The sequence below is a fragment of the Dromiciops gliroides genome, chromosome 1, assembly GCF_019393635.1.
Source record: "Dromiciops gliroides isolate mDroGli1 chromosome 1, mDroGli1.pri, whole genome shotgun sequence".
Lineage (NCBI taxonomy): Eukaryota > Metazoa > Chordata > Mammalia > Microbiotheria > Microbiotheriidae > Dromiciops > Dromiciops gliroides.
In genome coordinates, this window is record NC_057861.1 from 682,060,930 (window position 1) to 682,073,392 (window position 12,463).

The window sequence follows — 12,463 nt, forward strand, 5'->3', positions numbered from 1 at the left end:
GGCTCTATTTTGCCCTTGGGTATACAAACACAAAGCATACTGAAGTCAAATTATGTGGTAGATGTACGTTGTGGGATAAAATATCTTAAAGAAAGAAATTATGGAAGATAATTCATTTATGTTTTGTGGTCAAAAATCTATGATTTGACATTTTTTCTCTTTTCTCTAAAAAAGCAAACAAATTTTAATTAAAATTTTTTTCTTCCACTTGATAAATTTATCTTGGAAGGAGAAGGTTATAGCTACTATGATAGTTTTTTTTTTCATTTCTTTTTAAACTTGCACAGATTCAACGGCATACTTCAAAATGATGGTGTAACATTTCATATTCACATGTTACATTTAAATAAAGTTTATTTAAAAAATTATATTAAATACAGACTACAGAATATTCATAATATATTTTACAGAGAAAAATAGCCATGTCTTTATTTTAGAAACATGATTCTTTAAAAAGTTCTTTGAGATTTTTTTATAAAACATTTTACCCGTGAAGACTTTTTTTCCCATCAGACCTGTTTAAAGAAAAGCTTAAATTTTTAAATTCCTTATTTTTTTCTTTTTATATCTTAAAAAGTGTACACTCTATAAATTCTTTAAAATAACACGCAGTATCTTTTGGGATCAAATGGGTCACAGGCTGTTTGTTGTTGTGGTGGTTGTTTTTAAAGTCAGTGGAGACTCCCTGAATCTTTTCTGAAGTGCCTTTTCCTCTGTCTCTGGGGATCAATAGTGCAGATTTACATGGGAATTCAGACCTCCCTCAGTGTTGTGGAGAAGGCAAGGAGGAAGGCTGGAGTAATGGCAGGGCACAGCTGCAGTGTCCATAGAGTCTGAAAAAAAATCCCCTAAATCATTAAGAGAAGGCAGAACTTGAAACTCCAATGCGGTCTATGCCTTCTCCCAACCACTCCAAAGGTCTCTGATGGGTGAATTCTGTGGCCATGCAGAGATTCCATAGGAGTTGGCATCTAGCACTTATTTGTTCTCCAAGTTGTAGCAGTGGGCATCTCCTTTCCCTTTGGCATCATATCCAGGGAGTGGTTGTCCATATTTATCCACACACCAGCAGAAACCCCTCTTTCTTCCTTTGGAAGGGCGGCACTGTGGGGAAAAAAAAAAACAAAGAGATCAGGAGGCTGCCTCCTCTCCCTATCACCACTATCATAGGTAGAAGTTTCTGACCACTCTCACCCTGGGCAAAGGAAACATCAATACTTTGGAGAAAGGTATGTAAAGGGCTCTGATTCTTGTCTGCAGTGGGCAGGGATGGGGAAATGGAAGCTTACTATTGACACTTCAAGACCATTAAGCCCCCAATTACTACAGAACAAAAATTATGACTCAGAAGATAACATAAAGACAGAGGACAATCTCATGAATTTCAAACCTCTATACTGTATTTATAGTACAGCACACTATTCACTGTCCATTCAGAACAAAATGACTTTGTACTTTGGGGAAATTAACAACTATCTGATGTTACAGTGCTCTACAAAAGGATTTTGCTGTAATGGCAAGAGTACTGGGATTAGGAATCAGAGCACATGGTTGCAAATCCTGGCTCTGCAATTTGTTAAGTTGGGCAAGCCATTTAATCTCTGAAAAACTCTCATTTATTTTCTCATCTGAAAAAAAAATAGAGGCTTGGATTAAATGGCTTCTGGAGTCCCTTCTAACTTTAATTCTATGACCCTGGGAAGCAATAATCCCTCAGCTGGCCTCTATTTACTCATTACTGATGTGGTAACAACAACAACAACAACAAAATAATGCATTATTTTGCTTCTGAAAGCTGAGGTTAGGCAGGCATCTGCTTACTCAATAGTATAACTTATATTTATTAAGGGACCTGACAGGCCATCTAATCCAACTTGTATCTGACCAGAAATCTCTTCTATAATACTGCTAACAAGAAATCAGAGTCCACTTAAAACATTTTGCTAAGGAGTAGCAAGGTCCCCCCTTATGCTGTGTATTTCACTTTTACGTAGCTCTAGTGGTTGGAAAGTTTTTCTTTACTAAGACTCTAAAGTTCCTTCTCTGAACCTTCAACCCAGTGATCCTAGGACAGACCACTGGACAGACCTAATCTCTTTTCTATAAGTCAGCCTTTCATATCCTTCAAGACCACTTTTATATTTCCCTGGAGTCTCTCCTCTCCTCCTGGCTAAACCTGCTCCATTCTTGGTATCAGTTTTCTTTTGAAGGATAGACAACTCTTTCCCAAATGCTAAGTCCACTTGATCATTACATGTAGAATGCCATAAATAATGTAGCCTGTGCTATAATGATATGTGTATTACTCCTTTAATTGTTCTGAAGGAAGCATATCTTTGTTTCTAATGCTACTTTACCTAAAATATTATAATAAATTCAAAATTTGGCCTTTTAACAGAAATAAAGTATCCAAGGAAAGAAAGGAATTGGAAAAGAAAAAATGGCTTCACACCAAGAAGGGTAAGGTAGTAAGATCTCTTTCATGACTAATCTATTCTTTTTTGTCCTAGATTGTTTACGTACTTATGTTTTAATTTACTTTGTTGTGGACAATGCTGATACCTCTGCATGCATGCATTTATATATATATATATATATACACACACACACACACACACACACACATATATATATACATACACGCATACATACATACATACACACATACATATATATATAATTCAACAAAATGCTTCCCTGCTCCACCTCCCCCACAATGATATTAGTTGTTCTATCAGTTTTTTCAGTTGTGTCCGACATGACCCCATCTGGGGAGTTCTTGGCAAAGATACCAGAGTGGTTTGCATTTTCTTTTCAAGCTCATTTTACAAAGGAGGAAGCTGAGGCAAGTGGGGTTAAGAGACTTGCCCAGGATCACATAGCTAGTACCTGAGGCCAGATTTGAACTCTGAAAGATGAGTCTTCCTGACTCCAGGCCCAGCACTATAATTACTGCACCACCTAGCTGCCCATGATATTAGTAATGACAACTTATTTAGCTAAAGTTCACACTTAAAAATGAATAACGTGTTCTCTTGTGGTTTTCTTTTTTCTTCAAAGGTGAACCTTTCCTCTTTACTTGAATTGCCAGTCATGCTTGGATAGCATAAGATTTAGAACTAATAGGGATTTTAGGTATCCAACTCCCTCACTTTAGAGATAACGAAATTGAGGGTTTGAAAAAAATGTTGAATGATTTCCAAGATCACACAAGTGCTAAGTAAAAGATAGAATTCAAGCCTATAGCTCCTGACTTTAAAGCCAATCCCAATAAATGTGTTTGTTTGTTTGTTTGTTTTTTCACTATGACAAGAAAATACTTTCACATCACTGGAAAGCTCTGAAGGAATACCAAGATTTATGAAGAAGGCAGGTCTAAACCAATTAATAGGAGATAAGTTTTCAAAAATTAGATTAGTTTAGAGAAGTATTTCCACACAAACATATTCATTGATGATTCTATTCTTGCTGCAATTAAGAAAATCTATCTGCTTCCTTTTGCCAAAAAAAAAAAAATGATTGATACAATTAGGTGTACATGCTTTTTACTTGCCTGACCTGTGCATACTCTAGACATTCAAGATTTCTAAAAGAATGAATGACTCATAATCTTGTCAGTAATGATGGAAACACATCACACATTAGTTTTTCTTATAGGATTGTTAATTTAGAGCTAGGAGTAACTGTAGAGATAGATCACTTATTCTAGCCCTCTGTCACACAATTTTAATATGGCCCAAAGTGATTCTGTTGGGGAGTTTTCTCATATCAATTTCCAAATGAGCAAATCCTTATTTGTAAGAGGCTGCTTCTTTCTGCCCTATGGGGCAAATGAAGCAAGCAGTGCTTTGGAAAATGGAGCTATTTGCCAAACTTTGAAATTGTGGTCAACTCACATGTGAAGAGGGATGGCATTTCTCAAGGGAGTATGCAGCCCTTAGCAATACAAATTAAGATTAGTCAGTGGTCATAAGTCAATGAATTTGCTCTCCACTCCTGACACCACAATTTTGGCCTTATCCTGAGTGGTATTTATTAACTGATTATTGACCCGAATGAGTGCAATGAACAGGGAACAGAGCAGTATCTTAAATTAACTTGAGATATCATTGTAATGTCAGGCTTTCCTGAATATCAGTGAAGAAATGAGGAGTGGTGGGGTGGTATGAAGTGATAGGGAAGTAAAATTTCATGAAGATGATCACTCACTTGCTTCTTCTTATAGAATCCTTTCTTGTCACAGTTTGGAATATGAATCCCTCTTGGGCTCAAGACATTCAGAAACTTCAGGTGGTTCAATGTGTCTTCCATTTCTCTGCGGCAAGGCCCCTGTTGGTTATTTGATAAATAGGAAAAAAAATCATATTTTCCCTCCAGTAACTTAAAACAAGTTACTAATTTTAAAAACATTAAAACACATATAGAAAATATTTTCATGGATTTAATACTTTACATTTCTGTGAGGGTGAGTACTATATTGAATTCCTTCTGCATCATCCTCCCTTCCCTTCTGCCTAACCTATGTTTAGCTGAGTGCCTTGCATGCAGGAGAAACTCAAATGTTTGCTAAGTGTATGACAGGATGTATACAGAGGGCTCTGGCTTCTGAGACCCCATGGGTTTGATTTTCAGATGTTTCCTACTGGACTCAGGTGTCTCCACTTAAGGATTAGCTATGGATGCCATTTAGTTGTAAGCACCTGAAAAAAGGAACTTTATGTTTCCACACTTGCATAAATACATGCACTTTTACCACTACATCCATTTCCCACCATTGAGAAGAAATCCTAGCAGGATGTTCATTTGCAGTATAATAAATAATAGTAATAGTAATAAATAGTGATAGTAATAAGATGGTGATGATAATATACTACCTTCAAATTTATGTTAAGGGCTAAAATTCTAGCTAAACTGTCTAAAATATCTAATGAGTGGTCGCCAATAAATTATAAGCTTTAGCGAGAGTTAGACTTTTAAGCATTTATTAAGGAGAATAAGAATTTGGTAAAGAGAGAGAGAAAGGCCTAGATTTCTATCTATTAAAGGGAGAGCGCATTTCTAGCTCCCTTCTCCGCCAGCGTCCTCAGGAAAAAGCGCGAGACTGAGCGCCAGTCTCTTCCTTCCTCCTCCCACTAGCCCGCGTCACTTCCTGACTCCTGGTCTTGCCCTCAAAGACCTTCCCTTCATGGGCAGAACTCTTCTACAGTAAGTCTCCAGCAGGTGGCGTCATTCCAATCGTTACAGTAACAAGGTTATTTCTAGATGCATTGTTTCCTTTTAACCTGACAATAATTCTGGAAGGGGTTTGTCAATATTATTAACATTATTGTCAATTGTTAATTGACAATAGTTAATATTAATCAGCAGGTGATTATTATTATTCCCATTTTAAGGGTGAGGAAACTGACGAGAATGGAGTTCTAATTAGAAATGCTCTTCCCTTACCTCTTCTGGTCCTCTTTCTACCTTTTCTTCAAAGTCTAGCTCTAAAGCCATGTCCTGTGACTTAAAGATATCCACCAAAGATGTCACTGATCCCTGAAGCTAGAAAAAGTTTCCCTTCCTCAGAACTATACTGCTTGCATTCCTCTGACTCTTATGATAGTCTATATTGTACCTTAAGGACCAAATGTGTGGTTTATTGATCTTTATATACCCTTCAGCACTTTTCATGCCTCATACCTGGCAGGCAATGAATAAGTATTTCCTAGATGAATGGGTATGATGCAGCAAGGCAAAAATGGGGAACAGGGTAGCTTTCACAAGATAGCACCTTCTTGAGTAGTGCCATCATTTAGTAAATTTGTCATGGTAATTATTATTAGTCTACCAAGTGCTTCCAGCTCTGCCTTTGCATAGATTCCAGATAATATCCGTCCATTTTTGTAAATTTTAAATGTATCTTATTGAGCAAAGATGGGGGTGTTAATACTCTTGACAACTAATAGCAAAGACCAGATACAAAGTGGTTTTTCTCTCTCACTATTACATTCTTCAAGTATTAACTTTCAGTGTAACTAGTAACAGAAAAAATAATTGCTAATGAAGATTTTTCATAATGTAGGTCAAGAGCTAATATACAAATTTTCACTGAATGGGAGTGCAAGGGGCACACTGGAGGAAGGAGCAGAAAGTAAATTCAGAATCCTTACATATTCAGTCTCCTGTTTGGATTCAGAAGAGAAATTCTGTGTGTCAGTGCTTTGTGACTCATACTCCATTTTGTAGCGCTGAGTGTCTTTGGCTTGTCCTTTCCTGATGATGTCTAGTTTGGTGTGGTGTGGATGGAATTTGGAATCAGGTACTCTGGGAACACTGGGGATTGCCTGGTTCTCCATGCTGCTGGTGTTCCGGTCTTCTTCTTCATCACTGGCATTTCCTTGAAAAAGGCCAAACAGAAAAATGGGATCTGAATATTTATTATTAATCTAAGAGCAAAATTTACAACAATAGGGGCAGCTAGGTGGCGCAGTGGATAGAGCACTGGTCCTGGAGTTAGGAGGACCTGAGTTCAAATTCAGCCTTGGACACTTGACACTGTGTGACCCTAGGCAAGTCACTTAACCCCAACTGCCTCACCAAAAAAAAAAAAATTACAACAATAGAGTTTTCATTCCACAAAGAGATATTGCTATTTATCTAAATAGAGAGAAAAAAAATTACAGGTATTTTTTGAGACTATTGAGTGTTGAGGTATTTAAGAGGCAGAATGGCTTCGTGGATAGGGAGCTGGCCTCAAAGCCAGGAAGACTTGAGTTTAAGTTCTGTCTCCAACCTATGTTGGCCCTGTGTCCTGGGCAAGGCATTTAACTCTCAGTGCTCTAGGCCAGTGATGTCCAACTCAAATAGAAATGGATCCCTGAATCTACATATTGACTTAGAAAACCACAAATTAGTATTATTTATGTTGTATTGTATTTTTATTTATTTTGTTAAACATTTTCCAATTACATTTAAGTATAATTTGTTCTATTGGGGAGTTTGGGGGAGTTAAAAATTTGATGCCTCTGGTCTAGGCAATTTCTTGAAGACCATGAGTTGAAAATGAAAGTATCAATCTAAATTGGTAGAAAGTTTCTTATGTCAATAAAATTATATGTCTATAACCTATTCTAATTCTTGAGACTAATGATTTTTCAAATTTATTTAGAAGCTATTAAACACATATTTTAAGTGGATTTATTTATTAATTGTGATATCTAATTATAATTAAAGATGGGGGTTATTTTACAAACTTACTTTGAAAAAAAAAAGTCTCTTTTTACACAGCCATGGGGGTTTGTTTTGCTTTTTGTCATTTTCCACCAGAAGGGGGCAGATATCATCTGGGTCATAAAGTGATCATTTCTAGAATCTGGACCCAAATCAGAAATCTATTAGCAACACTATCAATTAAAATAACCCACGCATCTAAATAAAGTTATTTCAGAGACTCATTCAATCATTAAACAGATTAGGTGAACTGAATTCCCATCTACAAAATATAATGCTTCAACTATCCCTTGATATTTCCAAGGTTACAAAGAAACACAAGGTGGTAGAGAGAGGTTAGGGTTTTTAGTCAGAGGGCCTAAGTTCAAATCCTAACTTTGCTCAATTCACTATCTGAGTTGACTAATCATTTCCAGCTCTTAAGACTTGGATTTTTTAATAGTTTAAATGAATAAATAGTTTAATAGTGTAAACCTCAACTCTTTAAGAGGGAATATTAAATGTTGAATCCCCATGTTTTGAAAGAAATGCTCAAAATAAGGTCTGATTTTAAAATATGATATAAATTCTAGGATGTATGTATATATATATGTGTGTATATATGTGTGTGTGTATATATATATATATATATGCATACACATCTGCATATGCATATTACAGCATTGGGATTCTCACTGTTATGGGATTACAACTTCAGGCACTATGGTCTAAAGAGAAATCTGTCAGTACTTCCTGCTTGTAGCTCCTGGGCAAGCATCCAACTTTGAAACCTCTGTGGGGCTAATAATAATAATAATAATAATAATAATAATATAAAAGAATGACATTCCTTAGACTCAGTGTGTTTTTACCACAAGGAACTAATCTGAAAAATAGTCAGGACACAAGGTACCTAATAATGGAGAGTTACCTTAATGTCAAGAGAAATGGGTTAAAGCCTCTGCTACTTAGCAGCCTTATGAAAGTAGGCAAGTCTCTTAGCTTCTCTGGGCTTCAGCTTCTAAATCTGTAAAATGGGGCTATTACCTATGCTATATAAATGTAGTTATTACTTGATTAGATGCTATTATAGCATTATTACATGCTATTATAGCCTATTTATAAGACTTTTCAGACAACTACGAAAATGTCCTCTGGTCAATGGTATTTAAATCATTTAATTTGACTTCATGTCCTTTCCTCTTAAAGTATACTTTAAAAAAATTAAGAATGGAAAAAGTGATTTAGTAGACATGTAAAACCTTGTAAACAAAGAAATCCCCTCTCCCCCATCACAAAGTTTTACTAGTTGGCATATTCCTCACCTATAAGCTAACTGTTGATATGAAATTGAAAAAAATTATGACTTTGGCAATGTGTGATGTCTATGTTCTTTTGAGAGGGCACATACTTTTTTGATATTTTTTCCAGATGGCTTTGAGAAGTCACCTGGACCTTTTTTATTTTAAACAATCACAGTGCCCGTATTTATAACAAAACTTGTATAATCATCTTTGAAAGCTCAAGACAAATCCATTCTGCATTTTTATTCAATTAAAAAAAAACATACATCTATTTATATACATACTCAAAGATCCTATTCTTATCTAACAATCAATTCCCATCACCAAAAAAAGAAAATGGTTTTCACTTGAGAAGGCAGGATGGTATCTTGCTGGACTGAGAAATATGAGTTCATATCTTACCTTCTGCACTAGGTGATAGTATAGTGACCACGGATAATTGACAACTTCTAAGCCCCAATTTCCTAATGTGTGAAGTAGTAATGACTCTTGTAATACCTACCTTGAAGGATGGTTAAAAGAATCAAATTAGAGAATGTGTGTAAAATTCTTTGCAAACCTTTGTGGATTATTTAATTCAGCTATTGTTATTTTTATTTGGTCTAGAGTAAAGATTTCATCTGTTGAGGACACTCCCCGTGAGTAAATTCCCTTCACTAACACGGATCAGCTAGAGGGCAACTTGAAGCCTTAGGGAGTTGCTGTAGGCACTGACAAGTTAAGTGGCTTGCCCAGTCAGTGTGTCATAGGCGGGACTTGGACCTAGGTCTTACTGACTCAGAGACCAGTCCTCTATCCAATATTCTGTGTTGCCTCTCCAATTATTATTACCGAATGTAAATCTTCTGTCTCTGGATTCATAAAAAAGAAGTCACAATTGCTCTGTTCCCCATATAGGCAATTACCAAAGCAACTTTTCAACAGTCACACTGATGCTTCATAGTGACACTGCAAAGACTTTCCCTCTCATATTTACAGTAAGGAGGATTATCGTTGGGGGGGGGGGGGAGGAGTGGAATTCGGAAGAAAATCTGCCAACTCCGTTAAAAAAAAAAATAAAAACATGCTACTCCCGATAGCACCACCGAGAGCCGTTGGCTCAGAGACTTGCCAGCAGTACATCTTTCTCTCACAAAACCCTAGCCTTCTCTTCAGTGCCTCCTTCAAGTTCAGACCAATTCCGTCCAGTCTACCCCCCCCCCCCGTCCCCCCGCCCCAACACAAATCGCAGACTGGAAACGCTAATAGAGCTGCTTCTAGCTCTCTTCTCTCTACCGCGCCCTTCCCTCCGACTGAGGTAGTGTAATTGCTTTTGCAGTTAAACCAGGCAGGAGGAGCACATTTGAAGACTCAGGCTTTCTCGAGCCAAGGACGATTTCTCCTCGCCCCTCCCCCACCTCATGCAACCCAGAGGATCCTCCTGCACGCGCCTCCCCCCCTCCCCCCCCCGCCCTTTCCCCATCCATTTGCACCCATATCAGGAAGAACAGAGAGCCCAGGCTCCCCTGAAAGTTAGAGGCTTTCGGGGGACTACTGCGAATCGCCTTCTCCGGGGATTTCCCATCAAACTCACCTAAGGTACATGCACTCTTAGATGATCCAATAGTTTGCCTTTCTCTTCTGCACTACTTGGTTTGGGGATGTTTCCTCCCCTCCTCCGTCCCCCCCACCCCCCGCCCCCGCCCCGGGCACCATTCGCCCCTTCCCCCGCGTCCTTTTCTCGTGTTAATAAGCTTTTAAGAAAATTGTTGCTGCTGATCATGAGCCCCCGCCCCCGAGAAAATAGTAATCACATTTCATCCCCAGATTTCCCCACTTAGCGGGAGGACAGCCTGGCATCCTCAGATCCTTTAACTGAGATTTTCAACCTCTGAATATAGTACTCCACTGAAACTTGAGCCAAGTCACTAGAAGGACTTCGGGACTTAGTTTCCTCTGCTGTAAAACGAAGGTTGGACAGGACGCTAAGGTCTCTTTCAGTTCTCTTTTCAGGTCCAACTAGTTGGACATCACTACATTTTGGGAGACACTTGGCAAACCCTCTTGCCCCATGTTCGCTCCCCTCCATCCCTCCTTCTGCTTCTTACCTGTAGCATGTGGACCTTGCATCAGGAACGCCTTCAGCTTGCTGGCGGTCACATTGGTACAGAGGCCCCGGCCATCTAAGAGCGCCTGCAAGGGTCTGGCCTCTCCCGGCTGTGGCTGGCAGCTGAGACCTGCGCCGCAGCGCTCGGTATACACACCGCACGGGTTGCCCTCTTGCAGGGCGCAGGTCAGGCAACATCCGCAACCCGGTTCGCGCACCAGCTCAGCGCAGTCTGGCACCAGAGGCTTACACTGCTCCAGAGCCCGCGTGTCGCATGGCTCGCAGCGGACCACCGGCCCCACGGCTACCGCCAGCCGGCTCAGCAGCGCCAGTGCAGCTGCTGCCGCTGCCCAGATCAAGTAAAGCTTGGACACCATAGCAACCAGCAGAGGGGAGGGCTAAAGCAGCGTTGTAGAGGCGGCAACGAGAGAGGGAGCGAGGGAAAGAGAGAGAAGGAGAGAGGGGGCGGGCGGGGGGGAGGGGGGGACTAGGGGGAAGGTGGGAAATAGACGGACACACAGTACACCCCCTAAACCTGGGAGAGAGCAATAGTCTCTTTGCAGCAATTCCTCTGCAACTCTTCCCCTATAATAATAATGTTATTACTACTGATACAATACGATCAGTAGTAAAGAGCCAATTCTGGTTTCCAACTTCTCAAGTTACAACCAGCCCTTTAAAAATCTATCTCTTCTACTACTACCTCCTTCCCACTCGGCTTCCCTCCCCAACAGGGGGAATTAAAAAAAAAAAACCTTCAAGAAATATATATATATAAGCTCGAATCAGAAGATCTGCTACAAAACTGAGTGCTGATAGAAGAAAAAAGATGCTATTTTTAAAAAGAAATAAAATAAAATAAGGAAGCAGTGTTCCCTATTTTATTCTCTTTGTAGGTTTCTGCTCCCTGTAACTCTTTCCTCCCATCTGTTCTCTCATTCAGCTGAAGTCTTGCCTATATACTAACCCAGCCTAGGACACGCCCCGGAACATGAATAATGAATAACTGGCGCTTATGCTAAAGGGGAGTGACTAAGAAACTCAGGTTTTGGTTCAGAAAATCCTGCAACATTGGGCTGGCGCTTCGTTTGAGTTCAAGTGCGTTTCTTAGAAACTCCTTTAAGGAGATGCATGGGATGAATCTTTTAAAGATGCATCATGTGTCTCTTGTTTCAAGGAAAAAGTTTCTCAATATTTCTTCGTTTTTTTTGGCACCGTGAGGTATGTTACACGAGGACCTGATGGGAATTGCCCTTTTGCATTTCCATCTTCAAGCCTAGGCGCTTTGGCATTGAGTTAAAGCACAGACAACCTGGGAGGCGTGTGGCGTGTGCCCTCTCAACACACGCATCCGCGCGCACGCATGCACACATACATGCACATACACGCATGGAGTGAGGTTTCCAGCAAATACTTTGGAAAGAATTCACACTTCACATGACATGCAATTCGTTGACAAAAATTGGAAAAAATCTTTCGTCCCCCCCACCTCCTTCTTTCCACACCACACCCCTCTTCCCATGTTTCCAGCTCCCTCTCTTTCCCCAGCACTTCCACATGGCTCTTTGGTTCTAACTGACACATTCGCCTTACCTCCTAGCTTTCTCTAGCTCTAAGACAGAACTCTTTGTTAAACTGAATGGACAGAGGGAGTAGCTAGGCAAAGGAAGCTACTAGCGACAGACCCATACCGCACCCCTGGCGAATAATTAGAAAACAATTATTTATTGTCCACTTGACATTTTGGACTAGTGTAGGTTTGCTTTAAAAACCTCTAACAAGAAAAAGAAGTTTAAAAAAAAATCTTCGAATTTGAATGGATAATGTAAATTTTTGCTACTGTTACTTTAAAAAAAATACTGAGCATGTGAAGGAAAGAGAC

The 12,463-nt window shown here is 39.3% G+C and overlaps 1 protein-coding gene across 1 annotated transcript; it reads right to left on the reverse strand.

The window, feature by feature from the left end:
• Window positions 1-548: 548 nt before the first annotated feature.
• IGFBP3 (insulin like growth factor binding protein 3) lies at window positions 549-11,499 on the reverse strand. The gene is made up of 4 exons (XM_043977725.1): window positions 10,583-11,499; window positions 6,153-6,379; window positions 4,210-4,329; window positions 549-1,104 (listed from the first exon to the last, which is right to left on the reverse strand). The coding sequence occupies exons 1-4, from the start codon at window positions 10,956-10,958 to the stop codon at window positions 979-981; spliced, it is 849 nt and encodes a 282-aa protein (XP_043833660.1). The 5' UTR covers window positions 10,959-11,499; the 3' UTR covers window positions 549-978.
• Between the last annotated feature and the right edge of the window lie 964 nt (window positions 11,500-12,463).

Bases quoted from the DNA above. Each gene is read 5' to 3' on its own strand.
- IGFBP3 (XM_043977725.1), bottom strand. From the start codon at position 10,958: ATGGTGTCCAAGCTTTACTTGATCTGGGCAGCGGCAGCAGCTGCACTG. The intron at 6,380-10,582 runs GTAAGAAGCAGA...GCCTTTTTCAAG, and splicing joins GCAAGGTCCACATGCTACAG to GAAATGCCAGTGATGAAGAA. The intron at 1,105-4,209 runs GTGAGTGATCAT...TTTTCCCCACAG, and splicing joins GATTCTATAAGAAGAAGCAA to TGCCGCCCTTCCAAAGGAAG.